The sequence below is a fragment of the Chelonoidis abingdonii genome, chromosome 3 (genome assembly GCF_003597395.2).
Source record: "Chelonoidis abingdonii isolate Lonesome George chromosome 3, CheloAbing_2.0, whole genome shotgun sequence".
Classification (NCBI taxonomy): domain Eukaryota; kingdom Metazoa; phylum Chordata; order Testudines; family Testudinidae; genus Chelonoidis; species Chelonoidis abingdonii.
In genome coordinates this window covers 174,129,990-174,144,710 of record NC_133771.1, presented here as the reverse complement: position 1 = coordinate 174,144,710, position 14,721 = coordinate 174,129,990, and the positions used below count along the sequence as shown (strand labels likewise).

General features: G+C 43.7%; 2 protein-coding genes across 4 annotated transcripts in view; one reads left to right on the top strand and one right to left on the bottom strand.

Annotated features, from left to right (window-relative positions):
• The window catches only part of NSL1 (NSL1 component of MIS12 kinetochore complex), a 24,470-nt gene extending 23,463 nt beyond the window's left edge, over positions 1-1,007 (bottom strand). Inside the window, exon 1 of the mRNA XM_032805128.2 lies at positions 731-1,007. Within this exon, the coding sequence (XP_032661019.1) occupies positions 731-970 (240 nt within the window). The 5' untranslated portion in view covers positions 971-1,007. The remainder of the gene's footprint in view (positions 1-730) is intronic.
• Positions 1,008-1,017: 10 nt separating this feature from the next.
• On the top strand, positions 1,018-13,673 carry TATDN3 (TatD DNase domain containing 3). 3 transcript variants are annotated; one of them, XM_032805131.2, is made up of 10 exons: positions 1,019-1,152; positions 2,438-2,470; positions 5,003-5,076; positions 6,604-6,688; positions 7,349-7,411; positions 9,979-10,088; positions 10,483-10,538; positions 11,649-11,761; positions 12,817-12,894; positions 13,282-13,673. In XM_032805131.2, exons 1-10 carry the CDS (start codon positions 1,093-1,095, stop codon positions 13,423-13,425), a joined length of 816 nt encoding a protein of 271 aa, XP_032661022.1. In that variant the 5' UTR covers positions 1,019-1,092; the 3' UTR covers positions 13,426-13,673. The 3 variants fall into 3 exon arrangements, with proteins under 3 accessions (XP_032661023.1, XP_032661022.1, XP_032661020.1); XM_032805129.2 differs by having other exon boundaries at positions 12,814-12,894; XM_032805132.2 differs by lacking the exon at positions 12,817-12,894 and having other exon boundaries at positions 1,018-1,152.
• The last annotated feature ends 1,048 nt before the right edge of the window (positions 13,674-14,721 follow it).

Here is a 14,721-nt window from a genome sequence, read left to right as displayed (position 1 = left end):
TGGGCCATGGACGCACAAAATCGATTTTAGAATCCTAGTGTGGACGCACTAAATCGATTTTATAAAATCGGTTTTATAAAATCGATTTAAAGTAATTCGATTTAATCAGGTAGTGTAGACAAGGCCTGAGAAAGAACCTGCTAAGTTTTCAAATACTGCAAGGGCTGTTCTAAAGAGGACTGAGAACAATTGTTCTCCAGGGCCACTCAAGGTAGAGCAAAAAGTAATGGGCTTAATCTGCTGCAAGGAAGATTTAGATTAAATGGTAGGAAAAACTTTCTAATGATAAGGGTAGTTAAACTCTGCAACAGGCTTCCAAGGGAGGTTGTGTAATCCACATCTTCGTCCCAACACGTTCTTATAAACCTCCTGACACCTGTCAGGGATGGGCTAAGGTATATGTGGCGCTGCCTCAGCGCAGGGGCCGGACTAGGCGGTCGCTGGAGTCCCTTCCAGGGCTCCATCTCTGTGACTCTACGGCTGCTCTCACCAACTCCAACCGCCAGGTCGGAGGCGGCTCGCACAGAGGTGGACGTTTAATTGCGGGACTGTGGCCCTCGGGGCTCGCTGAGGCCTGGGCCTACCCAGGGGCATCTGCCGGCCGCTTGGCTTTGCCCGAGGGGACGGGACGGGACGGGACGCGGCGGGGCTCCAGTCTCTACGCCAAGGGTCGGGGCCGTCCCAGCCCCCCAAGCAAGCGGCTCCCATTCACCCCCGCGGCGGCTCTTACCCACAGAGCGTCCCGCAGCGCCTGCTCCCGGCTCTCGGCCCCGAGCTCGCCGGGCTGCCCGTCGGCCAGCGCCCGCACGTAGGGGGCGCACAGCCCCAGCACCTCGCCCACCCAGCGCTTGGAGCAGCAGCGGACGCGCGTTTCCCGGAGGGCCGGAGATGGCGGCGGCGGCGGCAGCAGCGGCTCCGATTCCTTAGCCGCAGCCTCCATTGCTCTTGGCCGGGCCGGGCTTTCCGCCATTTCCCGCTTTCCAAACTGCCGGAAGCGGAACCCGCCCGAGCCCTGCGTCAACCGGCGAAACAGGTCACGTGTCCGGGCGGAACCCGCCCATCACGCGGCCGTTCTGGCCTGGGGCTCTCGAGATGGAGGTCGCGGGGCTGGTGGATTGTCACTGCCACCTCGCGGCGCCGGACTTTGAGCGGGTGCGGCCCTTGCTCACCCCCGCCTCATCGGACCCCCTCCCGCCCCTACGTCACTCCCTCCGTGCCCCACCCTGCCCCTTAGTCACCCCCTGCCCACTCCACCAGCACCCCGCGCCCCTATGTCACCCGCTCTGTGCCCCACCCTGTGCCCCTTGGTTCAACCCCTTGCCCACACCACCAGACCCCGCGCCCATATGTCACCCGCTCCGTGCCCGTAACCTCCCCTTGGTCACCCCTGCCACTGCCACCAGCCCCCGGCCTATGGTCCACCCGCTCGTGCCCCTAACGCTCCTGCCCAAACTCCCTTGGTCACCCCCCTCCCCACTCCACAAGTCCACCTGCGCCCCTACGTCACCTGCTCCCGTGCCCGACAGGCCTCCCCTTGGTCACCCCCTCCCCACTCCACCGCACCTGCCCTACGTCACCTTCCTCGTGCCCTCTAACCCTGCGCCTTGGATCACCCCTGCCCTATGCACTCCACCAGCACCCCGCCGCCCACATCATTCCCCTCCGTGGCCATCCTGCCCCTTGGTCCCCCTCCCTCCCAGAGCACCCCGTGCCCCTACGTCACCTCCTCTGTGCCCCACTGAACCCTGCGCCTTGGTCACCCCCTCCCCACTCCACCAGCACCCCGCGCCCCTACGTCACCTGCTCCGTGCCCCACCAGACCTTCCCCCTTGGTCACCCCCTCCCCACTCCACCCGTGCCCCTACGTCACCTCCTCTGTGCCCCACTGAACCCTGCGCCTTGGTCACCCCCTCCCCACTCCACCAGCACCCTCCACCCCTACATCATTCCCTCCATGCCCTACCCTGCCCCTTGGTCACCCACTCCACCAGCATGCCCCCGCCCCTACGTCATCCCCTCCGTCCCCTACCCTGCCCCTTGGTCACCCCCCTCCCCATTCCACCAGCACCCACCATCCCATAGTGACCCTCTCTCCTGCCTCTTGGTCATCTTCCCTTTGTGCCCGTTTGGGACACTGCCCCATCAGCCCCCTTGTCCTGCCCCTTGGTCACCCCTTCCACCTTGCTCCCCACCCCTAGTGCTTTACACCAGGGGTCCTTGCTTTGGGGTGTGAGGGGCTGCTCAAGGATTGCTTTTCCTTCAAATGGAAGGTTTGCACTCACAGATGGCCCTGTGGCATCACTCCGTGACTTTTCCACTGTAGCCTTTCAGCTCTCACTTTATTCCCAGATCCCTTAAAAGAGTAGACGTGTCATTTAAAAAGTCTTGTTCCCCTCTCTGATTCAGGTTTCCAATAAAACATCATAATCTCTTTCAGGATATTGAAGATGTATTGGAAGAAGCAAAGAAGGTGGGTAACTATACTATTAACTAAACATTGGTCTTGCTCCTGTCAACACTTACACACATGCTTAAGTTTAGGCATATGAATGGCCTCATTGAGGTCAATGAGGCTACCCCCATTTCTAAAGTTATGCATGAGCTTGTGTGTTCGCAGGATCAGTTTTCTTATACTGAAAAAAGTTCAATTCTGCTAACATTGCACATTTCCTGTTAGCTGGGCACAGAGTTTTATATTTTAAAAGACAGGATTGCAACACAAAATTTAGTTAAATGTGGAATTTATACGAAGCTTAATGAAGTCTGAATATTCAGCACTTTCAAACTCTATACAAACATGAAGTAATCTTCGCAATAGGAGTCCGTGTTAGAACTGAGATTAGAATTTGGGAGATTCTGATTTACAGATGTGCGCTTACATCACAGCTCTCAAGTGATCTGTGACAGTGACTGTGTTGTCTGACAAGAACAAGCTAGACAACAGCCTGGCTTAGGGACTGTTAGGAATAAAGAAAAACCTCCCCTGGCTGTGCTTTGTCCAGGAACTTTAATGACTTGGGGACTGATCCTGCAAACTGCTCTGCACAGCCGGGCCACTGTACCCCCATAGAGCCCCACTGACTTCTCTACTATTCTTTGTGGGCCAACTTATGCCTGAATGGAGCCATATAATTGCATGTATTCACATCAAGGTTTCCCCCTTATGTCTGGATGATGGGAGATTGGGGACTTCATCTCTAGCACGTCCTGGTGATCACTTCCTTGGCCCCACAAGGACCTGTCTGGCTGGGTCCTCTCCAGATCACTGAAAAATTCATTCCCCTTTTGGGGTAACAAGAGGTCCAACTCAGTCCATATAAATATTTTCACTAATAATACGTTGCACCTCTTAGGCTACACTGAAGTTCTCTGCCTTTTTGCCACTATTCCTGGGCCCTACAGAGTTTCTCCTATGTTACATGTCAGCAGGCTTCCACCTACTGCCTTGCCTTGTTAGATACTCTGGCAGCACCAGCACATCTCAGGAATCTCCTCTGCTCACCCACACAGGAGCCTGACCTACTTCCTGTAGATCTTTTCCAGCTTGACTTCCTCAGAGAGGAAATCCCTTTTCCTCCTCTCCAGACTGAGTTCCCAGATCTAAGTAGTCCTCTCTCTGGTTCCCCTCCTTCCTTGCAGCTAAGGTTAGTCATAATTAAGTCTCCATCACACTCATCTTGAGGATAGTTGTTTGGTTAGAGGCAAGGCTGAGCCCTGCTTGCCTTAAAGGACCACCCAGCTTGTACCCAGCCCCAGAGAAGTTAACCGACTCTGGCAGGTGCAGTGGTTTCTCCATGTGAAGCAGCTTGCAGGATCAAGGTCTAGTCTTTTGCCGACAAAGTAGTTGGGGTTATATTTTGAGAAAGACAAATCTGGTTGAATCCATTATATTTTTCTGAAGCCATAAATCTGTATGTAGCATATGGTTCTTAAAGGAACTATTTATGGTTAAGATGCTTTTGCTACCGTTGTATGGACAGGAAAAGCAGCTGTCATTTCTGTTTCTTCATGGATCCTATGGAAAAATCCTTATTAGGAGGGCAGGATTTCTAATTCACCTATTTTTTTTCTTATTTCATTCTCTTATTAGTCAAAATTGTGTTTCATTTAATAATGATTTTCTAATATTAATATAAATGTTGGTACAGGTTGCTTTAGTGCTAGTGTAGTAAACTGAAATTCTTTATCACACAAGAGTTACGGTAGGAGCAGCAACCGTGCAAACTTCCCTGTAGTATGATGCTAGCATTTCTCATCCTGACTTTGGAGCTGCCAATTCTAGGAGCAATAGGGTACTTCAGTTTCCATGGCAATTCTGTCCTTGGGGCTGAGATTCCCACAAGGCTGTAAATAAGTAATAAATGTATTGGTTTACTTGTCCATTTGGCTATTACCTAGACCACAATGAAAGCCATCAGATAGAAAAAACTTTTACTTACTGCTGACCTAGCTCTTATTGACATAAACTGGAGTCTTTTCATCAACTTTACGGGCATGATTTTTCTTCCATCTAGTTGTATTTGAGACAGTGGTCTAGAGTTGAAATGTTCCATAGCCCATTACCAAAACTCGGAGATGTCACGTCCCTCCTGTTTAACCTACTGTAGATGTGCCAAAAAGCATAAGGCTCATTGATTTGTTTTCAGCTCTTAAATACCTAACCTACCCTATCCTTTAAAAATGCCCTGTTGTCTTAAAAAAAATTCTGAATTCATGGACATTTCTGAAAACTGTTCTGATTATTTTTTTCAGGACTTGTACCAGGAGGTGGCACAGGGCTGGTTGCTAGGAACACATGGAATTTAAACCTTCTCTCCCAAATCCCACCCCAGCACTAGGCTTTCCAGAGAAGGGTTCATTCTACATGAAATATCCCCACCTGATTTTTATCAATTAAATGCAGACCATGAGAGAGCCTGGAAGTTCTGTCAAGCTGGGAAGTTAACCTAGGGTTTCCATTTGTTCCTCTATGCTACAGCAATTTTATTTCCTGTTGTTTCAGGCTAAAGTTTTGGCCCTTGTGGCAGTTGCTGAACACTCAGGAGAATTTGAAAAAATTATCCAGCTTTCGGAAAGGTATTGTTTATTCCAACGATGTTGTCTTCTTTGCATGTGTTTAAAACAACAGTTATTTTTAAATAACTGCAGAGCAGTTTTGATAAGATGAGTGCCGTGGGATTCAAAACATCAAGGAAAGTATGTTCTATGGAAAAGGATAAAAAGAAAACATAGGTTGCATGGACAGTACCGAAAGGACAGAGGAGGATTAAGGGCTGTTCAAGGGATGCAACAAGGCCTGACTTAGACTGTAAGTTCCTTTGGGGCGGGGACTGTCTTCTGGTTCTGTGTTTGAACTGTGCCTAGCACAGTGAGGTTGTGGTATGTGACTGGAGCTCCTAGGTGCTACTGCAATACAAATAAATAATAAATGAGACCTTGGTGAATCAATAATAATAATTTTTCACTTTTCCAGTGCCTTTTATCCAAAAATTCCTAAGGGTTTTGCAAGCATGAATTAAGGTTCTTGTTAGAGATGCAACTTTTCAGACAGATACATGGAGGAACAGAGAAGTTAAGTGAGTAGCCCAAGGTACATGGTGAGTCAGGGCAGAATGGGAATAGAATCTAGAAATCCTGACTCCTGTCTTCTGAACTAACCATTAGCCACACTGCCTCTCAGAGTCAATAGTATTGTACTAAGCAATTTTTCTATTTGACTCTTCTGTGCATAATCAAATGTAGGGTGTTTGAGTAGGGAGCTCTCTGCAATATCTAAAATCTTTCTGCGCTCTTTCCTCTTTACTGGTATTAGAGTTATGACAAAACTCAAAAACCTCAAGCACAAAAAGGCATCTTGGCTGGAATCCTTCTGGTATTTATTAGGTTTGCTTTTAGTGTCTTTATTTTGTATTATCTTGTTTATTTGGATTTCTACATGCATAAAAAATGCATCTCCAAAACTTGTCAAAAGATTAAACTTGTAATTTAAAGGTAGCAGTATTTTTATGAGAGAATAATATGCTTTCACTTCTATAGTTCCTTATAACTGAGGATCTCAAAGTTCTTTATAAACTTTAATTAAACTTCACAACACCCTTCTGAAGGAGGTATTTTCCCACATCTTACAGAGGGAGGGAAATTGGCACACAGAGATGTTGAGGCTACAATTTTCAGAGTCACTACTGATTTCAGTTTCTTCAATTTCTTCGTATCCAACACTCATGGTCTGATTTTCAGAGGTGCTCAGCACCCAGATTTATGTAAATTGGGAGTCATCAACACCTTAGAAAATCAGGCACTACATGTGTCAGGTTGGCCATCCAAAAATCAGAGGACTGTTGAAAGCCTGGCTGTGACTTTCTCAGTGTCAGAGAGCAAGTCCAGTCAGAGGCAAGAATAGAAGCCAGGTACTCTGACTTTCATTCTCTGGCACTAGGCACAAGATGTGCTGCTGCTCAAGTGTATTGCTGGTTATTGGGATGACAAGGAATGTGCTGTAGCCTTAATTGATTAATTAATACTTTTTTCTCTAGCTCTTTACAATATTCATGATGTTGCATGCTTTGTGATGTTTCCTACTGTTAATTTATTTCTCATTTCTAGGTACCCAGGGTTTGTCTTGCCATGTCTGGGAGTTCATCCAGTTCAAGGTATTCCACCAGAGGAACAATGCAGTGTTACTTTAAAGGTATAAATAAACTCTTAATTGCCACATGTCCAGATAGGGCCAAGGAGCAGGCATTCAGAATTGACTCATTTAACATTTAAAATAAATCCAACCAATATTGTACATGTTGCCATAATACAGAAAACACTGTGGATCAAATCCTGAGGTCCTTACTCATCTTTGATTCTGTTAATACTCAAGCAAAATGCTACTGAAGTAATTTGGCTCTCCGTTTTACAGAGGGCTACAGTGGAGCAGATGATCTGCTTACAGTCAACATAATGAACATGCACATTTAGCTGTCCCTCCACTTCCATGGGGAGTGGAAGACTAAAGAGAGAGGTATACATCTGTGTCCATGCCCTGACCATATCTGGTGACTGTTTGCACTCAGACTAACAGTTGGCATGTTCAGGATATTAATAGATCTTGTCTTGAAGAGGTAATTACATGTTCCACTCATGGAAAAAATAAACTTTAAGGCAGAATGGCCTTGCAGGATCTTAAAACCTGACAGCCTGTCCTCCTTTCTCCTCAACCTACTGTAGGAGCACGTTTCAAGGTACACAGACAACAGATTAAGTGGTTCTACATCACAGTGGAACTGAATTCATCCTGCTCTTGCTTTGCAAGGATAGATAGAGGGTTGTTTCTTTAATTTCTTTTTTTTCCTTCTTGCAGGACCTGGATGCTGCATTGCCACTTATAGAACTCTATAAAGATAGATTGTTGGCAATCGGAGAGGTAAGTCAAAGTTCTATGTTTTGTTTAAATCCTCTTTTTTTTTGCCAGCATAGGTCCTCTGAGTTACAAGCACTTAGCACATCTGTATAAACAAAAAGTAATACTAATAATCTGAGCAGCTGGACAACCTGACCTGTCATTCCAGCACTGAAAATATTTTCCTTCATATACTTCCCTGATGTATCTCCCCGGTCATCTCCCTCCCCCAGTTCCCCCAGCTGCTATTTACTTTGCAATACTAATTTTTCATCTGAACAAGAATTTTTTTTTGTCTACCTATGAATCTTCTATTCTTGGTAGTCCATTGATCCGATGATGACAAATCTGTGCAGATCATCTATTGTTGGTCTCATGGTGTGCCCTCTGATGACTGTACAAGCCAATGCTAGAGGTGCACATTTTGCTGCAGATGGTGCATGGGAAGTTCGCGGTCAGTGGATTGTGCGCTGCTGATGCTCTGTGACGTCGTTTGCTTGCCTCTTGTAGATGCCGGCAGTGTCTTCCTCAAAGGCGAAGCAGGTATTTCTGACTGTTGCACGCCACTGTGTTCTGTCACTGGCGGCATCCTCAAGGTCCCTAGGTTTGATACTGCTGTACTGCAGATTGACTTTGATGGTGTCCTTGTAACGTTTCCGTGGATGACCTGTATGCCGGATGCCCTGGGAGAGCTCACCATACAGAAGCTGGCAGGGGATTCTGTTGGCATCCATGCGGCTGACATGACCAGTCCAACGTAGCTGTGACTTCATGATCATCATTTCGATGGTTGTCGTCTGGGCTTTCTTGAGGACCTCGAGATTGGGCACTTTGTCTTGCCAGCGGATCTTCATGATGTTGCTATTAATGCCCTTCAAATAAATAAATTGGCAATGGGAATTACCATTCACACAGCAGTAGGGGAATAGCCTGAAAAAAAAAATAGAAGAAAAATACAGTAATAGCATTTTTTTATCTTCCTTCTCACCTGCCTCCAATCTTTCCAGTTTCCCCACTTTTTCTCTCATTTTTTTTCAATTGTACTTTTCATTTTTAGAGTTTCCTGACCCATCTTCCTCCTTGCAGCTGCCCGTTCCTGCTAAGAATAACTCAATATTTTGATTTCAACCCAATGGGAAAGTACCAGTGGAACTTGACAGTACAGGTTGAATGAAAAGGAGGAGGTTTTAAAAGCTATTAGCTACTTTTTATTTTATATTTAGTTAATAATATGGACTTGGTATGAAGTATCTTAAATATACATACTACCTTTCACCTGCAGCCATGCCAACTTGTGCGGTGATCTTGAGAGCAAAGTGTGGTCAAGCTGGATCAGTACTTGGATGGGAGATCTCCACTAACCATTTAGAGGCTATGGAAAGCAGTGTCCATGATTCAGTTGCTGATCTCTTACCTTTGACTCAGTACTGAACTGAGGTATGGTGCAGGGACACTGCTGCTGAAGGTGCTGTTTTTAGGATGAGATATAAAACCAAGTCCTGACAACTTTGGTTCATTAAAGATCCCGCTGCAGTTTTGTTTGCCTGGGATTCTCCTTTACTTCCTGTCCTAAACTGTGGTGTGGTTTTATATGCTGTTGTGGTTTGAGGCTTGCTTAATTAATGTTAGTAAAGCTGTTATTACTTCCTCTCAGTGGATTCCACAGCGCTTCAGAAATCATGTATGTATGAATGTATTGACATAAAACTAAAATGTCAATTTATTAACCCTCAAAACACAATCTAATAGGTAGGGAATTCATAGTGTTCACTTGAATTGCCACTGAAATTCAGGGTGGAATGCAGCTGAGCAATATTAGAGCACAGCTAATGCTACATGGCAGTTTATTACAGGACATGAAGGAGAATAGCTGTACAGTGGCTTGATTGACTGGTGATTGGTGTCTGAGCCCACTTCCTGCAGGACACATGGTCATATCTCAAAACCACCACAACAAATGACAATCTTGCCTGAAATCTTAGCAGAGAGAATTAAATAAGTATGAAGTATCCTCTTACACCTGGATGCCCTTTGGTTTACCCTCTGACCGTGCAGGGTTGAGTCACACTGACATGTCATAGGTAAATTTGGTATACTGCACCTGTTCTGTAGATAAGTCAAGGACTTTGGTTGGTACAGCTATGAACCTTTCACAAACTTAAAAATCAACTGAAAATATTTAATTCCAATACTATACAGCTGGCTGACTTCATTAGGAATTGGCTTGAGCTACAGATTCAGATCTGATTCTGAACTTCCCTTGGAATTCAGAGGACTCTGGATATGGGGCTTTAATTTGGAAATCATTGTTAAACAACAGTTATAGCTGCGCAAAAGTCATATAGGTTAAAATGTTGGATAAAATTATTGGGTCTCTCAAACACTTTCGGAGTTGAAAATAAATTGAATGTTGAATCTAAACTGCTAACAGACCATTTCCTATAGATCCCATTTTAATGGCAATCCTTCCCACATGTATACATTTAAAATTGACTGGCAGGATTGAAAAAATATTTCTTTACTGAACTGCAGACTAGTATGTAAAGGAATGAGGTTGATGAAACTTTCTTATGTCTCCTCTTGTGCTGTAGGTTGGACTAGATTTCACTCCCAGATTTGCCAGCACTGATGAACAGAAGCAGGAGCAAAGACAAGTCTTGACCAAACAGATTCAATTAGCGAAAAGACTGGATTTGCCTTTGTAGGTCTTGTTTATACTGTCAGGTTATTGTGTTTCAGAAGAGATCTAAAATCAAATTCCTCCATATCTGTAGTTATTAAAGAGCCCAGAGCACTTAGAAAAGTAATGATATTGACTTCATTGTCTTGGCCAAATTACAACATGGTAGTTACATTGTGCCTCCTTGGGACAACCTCTGTAGTTTCAATTGCATACTGTAGTCTTCTCTTCTTGTCTTAGACTGTTGCTACTGTATTTTCATGATGGCTGAAGTGATTTCCTTATACATGTTTGTAAAGTTCTTAGGGAATCTTTCTTGGTGAATGGTGCTATAAAAATTGCTGTCAAATCAGTTACTTATTTAAAAAAATACTCTGCTTAATTTCCTAATACTAGTTTTTCTTTTCTTCACTAGAAACGTCCATTCTCGTTCAGCTGGAAGACCAACCATTAGCCTCCTAAAAGAACAAGGTACTTTTTGGGTCACTTCTTGCTATTAAAAATTCATTTTTTTTCAGCAACGTTTCTTTGGTCTTACCATATCTCCTTATCATGCATGGTCCGTTTGCATACACAAAGCCAGATGGGCACAGTTATGGAGGTCCTTCTCAAAGTACTGTAATTTTAATTTATGGGATTTACTGTTTGTTTGAGGAACTGTTCAGATTGCCTTAGCCACTAGCAGTTTGTCAGTTCAAATACACCTTCTGACAGATACAGATCCATACTCAGTGTCTGTTCAGAATGTCACACTCTCCAGGTCAGCATTTGAAATTATACTTTTTTTTATTTTTAAAAGGTGGACATTTTAAATATTGCAAAGAGTGTTACAGGCAATTAACTGATATGATACTTGTATAGCTTAAGTCTTGGAGGTCATGAAGTGGAATCATGGCGTTATTAAAATAGTTTGATAAAAAAATTAAGGCTCTGGTATCTCTTATGTTTTGAACTAAGATCAAGTGTTATATCAGTTTAATATCAAATATTCACACTCCTGGGGGATGGTATCCTGCACTGGTAGGGGAATGGACTTGGTGATTTAATAGGTCTTCTTTTTCCTCTCTTCATTATTGCCTGATTTGCCTTACTTAATGGGGGGAAACCTGTAAAAATAAGAAAGGAAGGAAAGTGAATATAATTTGTATGTCTCTATTATGTTAGAATGATGTCAGCTCCTGACAGAAACTCCTTGGTCCGACTGTGCTTTCCTCAGACTGTAATGCTTTCAAGAGAAGATTAGAATTGTTCCCATGGTGCTATCTTTTCCTTCCCTCCCCAGACTGTCTGCTTGCAATCCCAATCATATCTCCCAACATGGCTCCTCTCGTAACTGGCTCTTCTTCTCCACGTCCCGCCCCTCTTCTTGATCTATTCTATAACCTATCTGTCTGACGCCGTAAGCACCAAGTGCACTGGCATCGCAACTGTGCTGGCATCACAGGAGCAGTTCTGACTCTGCTCCTCTCCAGAGCACTGTAATCCTAGAGTGCGGCGAGACCAAGGGTTCTAGTACTAGGAAGTGACATCATAGTCCTACCACCAATATAGTTACTTCCTAATTGGTTTGGCTCTCTGTAGATGCTGAAAGGGTATTGCTCCATGCATTTGATGGGAGGCCATCTGTGGCCATGGAAGGAATGAAGGCTGGATATTTCTTCTCCATTCCTCCTTCCATTATAAGAAGTGAACAGGTAAAGTTCAAAGGGACTAGTTCTATCTCAGTATTTGGGGATTGCAGCCTGTAACCCTCAGTTTATCACAAAGAAAATATTACTTTCTGTTGGCTGATTTTTTGTTTTGTTTTTGTTTTTGTTTTTGAAAAAACCCTATAATATATAAACTTCTGGTGACCTTTTCTTTGGAAAGCTCTAGTGCTCCCTCGCTTTGGAGTAGAGAGTCAGAATTTGGCAGGGGGAGACTTTGGTGTCAGGAATGAGTCTTATGCTGTTCCTGTGAAAATCCACTCTAATTTGCCCAAGTTATACGTCCACGAAAAACTGCAGTTTGCACGTGCTCAGCAGAGACTTTAAATTTTAGCAGCTATATTCTTCTAAGATCCCATCCACATTGGGCACACAACAGCCACAGGCCAAGCAGGACTTTTCCTGCATTGCCGCAGGGTGTGCTGGGTTTAGGCACCTGAAATGAGAGCAGAGAGCTTGCCTGTCCTGTACTCTAGTAACTCCCTGCTGGGCCCAGGCAGTTGAAGGAGGAAGCAGCTGCCTGATCTGAATGCAGAAGGGACAAGAGCCAGACTAGGATGCTGGAATAGATTGAGACAAGTACCCTGGGGATGGGAGGTGGTACAAGATTGGAAGAGAAAAAATAGTATGTGAGCATGTAATTAAATATTGTATCATAAGACATACACATAAAGAGGATGAAGTAGGGTTGCACAGGCAACTTTGATTCTGGTATATCTGAGTTTTCGAGTGCTTTACCTAAAATAGGTTTTTTTGGTTTGTTTTTTAATGTGCAATAATATATCTTAATTTAATAGATAATAATGGGCTTCACTATGGGTAGCATCGTGTATTTTATGGAGACTTTGTTAAAAAGTAGTTCATGTATTCTTGACCATTTTTACACCTTCCTAATTGTGCAATTAGCAAAATATATATTTACAAGATCCCCACGTGTATTACTGCCATGCCTTTAACATGAAACATACCTCTCTTTCTGTCTGCTTTTTTTCCTAGTTTGAGTGAATGAGCCATTTAATAGCTTTCTTGTTTCCTTTAAGAAGCAGAAGCTTGTGAAACAGTTGCCCTTAGAATGTATGTGCTTAGAAACCGACTCTCCTGCACTAGGTCCTGAAAAACAGGTAAATTGTTGGTTTCTCCATTTCTGCATTTCTAAAAATGTAGCTTAGTGAGGACAGTAACAGAGGGCAAAAATTGAATAGGGAGAGACACGGAAGGAAAGACATTGTCTGATGAAATTGGAAAAGAGATAGCAGGTTGATAAGGCAGACTGATACAAGGAGCCAGTTCCCAAAGGCAGGGACTACACAGGAGAAGACTCTTGTCAATTGCAGGAATAGATTGAGAGGAGACTGATGGAGGATGAGCAAATATAAGAGAAATTACATTTAAGGCCCTATCAGTGGTGTATTTGAAACCATTTGCAACAACTGGTTCTGAAGATAAATTGAATCTGACACTAATGTAATTTCAGATTCTTTAATTTATTTTGTTTTTGTACATTGCAGCTGAGAAATGAACCAAAGAATATTTTCATTGCTGCTGAGTATATTGCCAAAATGAAAGGAATCCCAGTGGAAGAAGTTATAGAAGTGACGACGCAGAATGCACTGAAACTGTTTCCCAAACTTCAGAAATTTCTCTGGAAATAGACCCAGAAATGTTTAAAATTTGCAATTACATTATGTCCCAACAGCTAACGTGTACAATAAAAAAATACATCTTGTCCTAAGTGCAGGATTTTACTATCAAATAATTCAGCATATATACATGCTTTTTAAATGAAAGTTATGAGCGTGATGGGATCTGTCTTATATCTTGTTACCCATTCATCCTTCCGATATCTGATCGAGATATAGATTCATATTAGTCTCCTAAATAAATATGGAAGAAGAGTCTCTCTCATATTGGTGATCTAATATTATAGCTGCCTGACTTAGCTCAACACTATGTAAAATCATGGCCCTATTGAAGTCAATGGCCAAACGCCCATAAACTTCAATTGGCCCAGGATGTCGTCCCAATAGTCAGAGAAATTATCTTCATAGTACTCTAATCATTACTCCTAAGGCCCGGCTGAGTAAGGGGGCATAATGTGGGGTCTCTGTGGAGTTACTGTGTTAAAACAGGACAGCGAGTGAGAATCTGTTCTCCTACCCCAGTCTATAGCCACTATAAACTTCTACACCAGAGCTGGACCTGACCTGAACCAAAATCCCGTATCCGAATGCTCCAAACTCTGGCAAGTTCAAATCTGCATCCCAGTGTTGTGATCTGGGCCCATGTATCAAATGTTCGTACTGTTTTAAAACCTAAGACTTGTCTACAGGGTGTGTCCGTTTGAAATGGACATTAACACACAGTAGGGGGCTTTTTTAGCATATGCCAGCAGGGTCCAGAGGGGCCAGTTAATGTGTTGAATGCTCGTGTGTGCATTAGAATTTACACCCCTCTAATGTGGACTAATGCACTCTGAAGACAAGTCAAATCTTGTCTCCCTTAATATATAGAGATTTTCTTAACTGCCTTTTTTTTATTATTATTATTCTGGAAGATCTCTTACAAAACACAGTTCTGAACTCTTATTTGACATCCTTGGCTTTTTGTGAACCACCGTTGGATGTCAGATTGATAAATTGTAGAAATGGTGCCAATGGAGTAGAGACAGCCTGTTGCCTTTGAAGTCTGTAGAAGTTTTGCTGTTTGTTGTTCAGTGAGAAAGATTGAGCCCTAAGTAAGATAAAATGTAAGCAGCTTATTTCCAGGTCATGTGGACAGTAACTGGTGTCCACCTTACGTGCTTGTTTCCCCTTACATTTTCATCCCTATGATTACTTTTTGCATCACCTTTGGGGGAGGTTAGCTTTACTTGTTCCTCAGATAGTGGCAGTGTTAAGGTAAGTTGCACCTAATTAGCTTATCAAGTTAAGAAAACATCTGTCTTTTTC

Coding starts and splice junctions, on each gene's coding strand:
- TATDN3 (XM_032805129.2), top strand. CDS start 1,093: ATGGAGGTCGCGGGGCTGGTGGATTGTCACTGCCACCTCGCGGCGCCG. Junction 1,153..2,437: donor CGGCGCCGGACTTTGAGCGG/GTGCGGCCCTTG, acceptor AATCTCTTTCAG/GATATTGAAGATGTATTGGA. Junction 10,539..11,648: donor TAGCCTCCTAAAAGAACAAG/GTACTTTTTGGG, acceptor GGCTCTCTGTAG/ATGCTGAAAGGGTATTGCTC.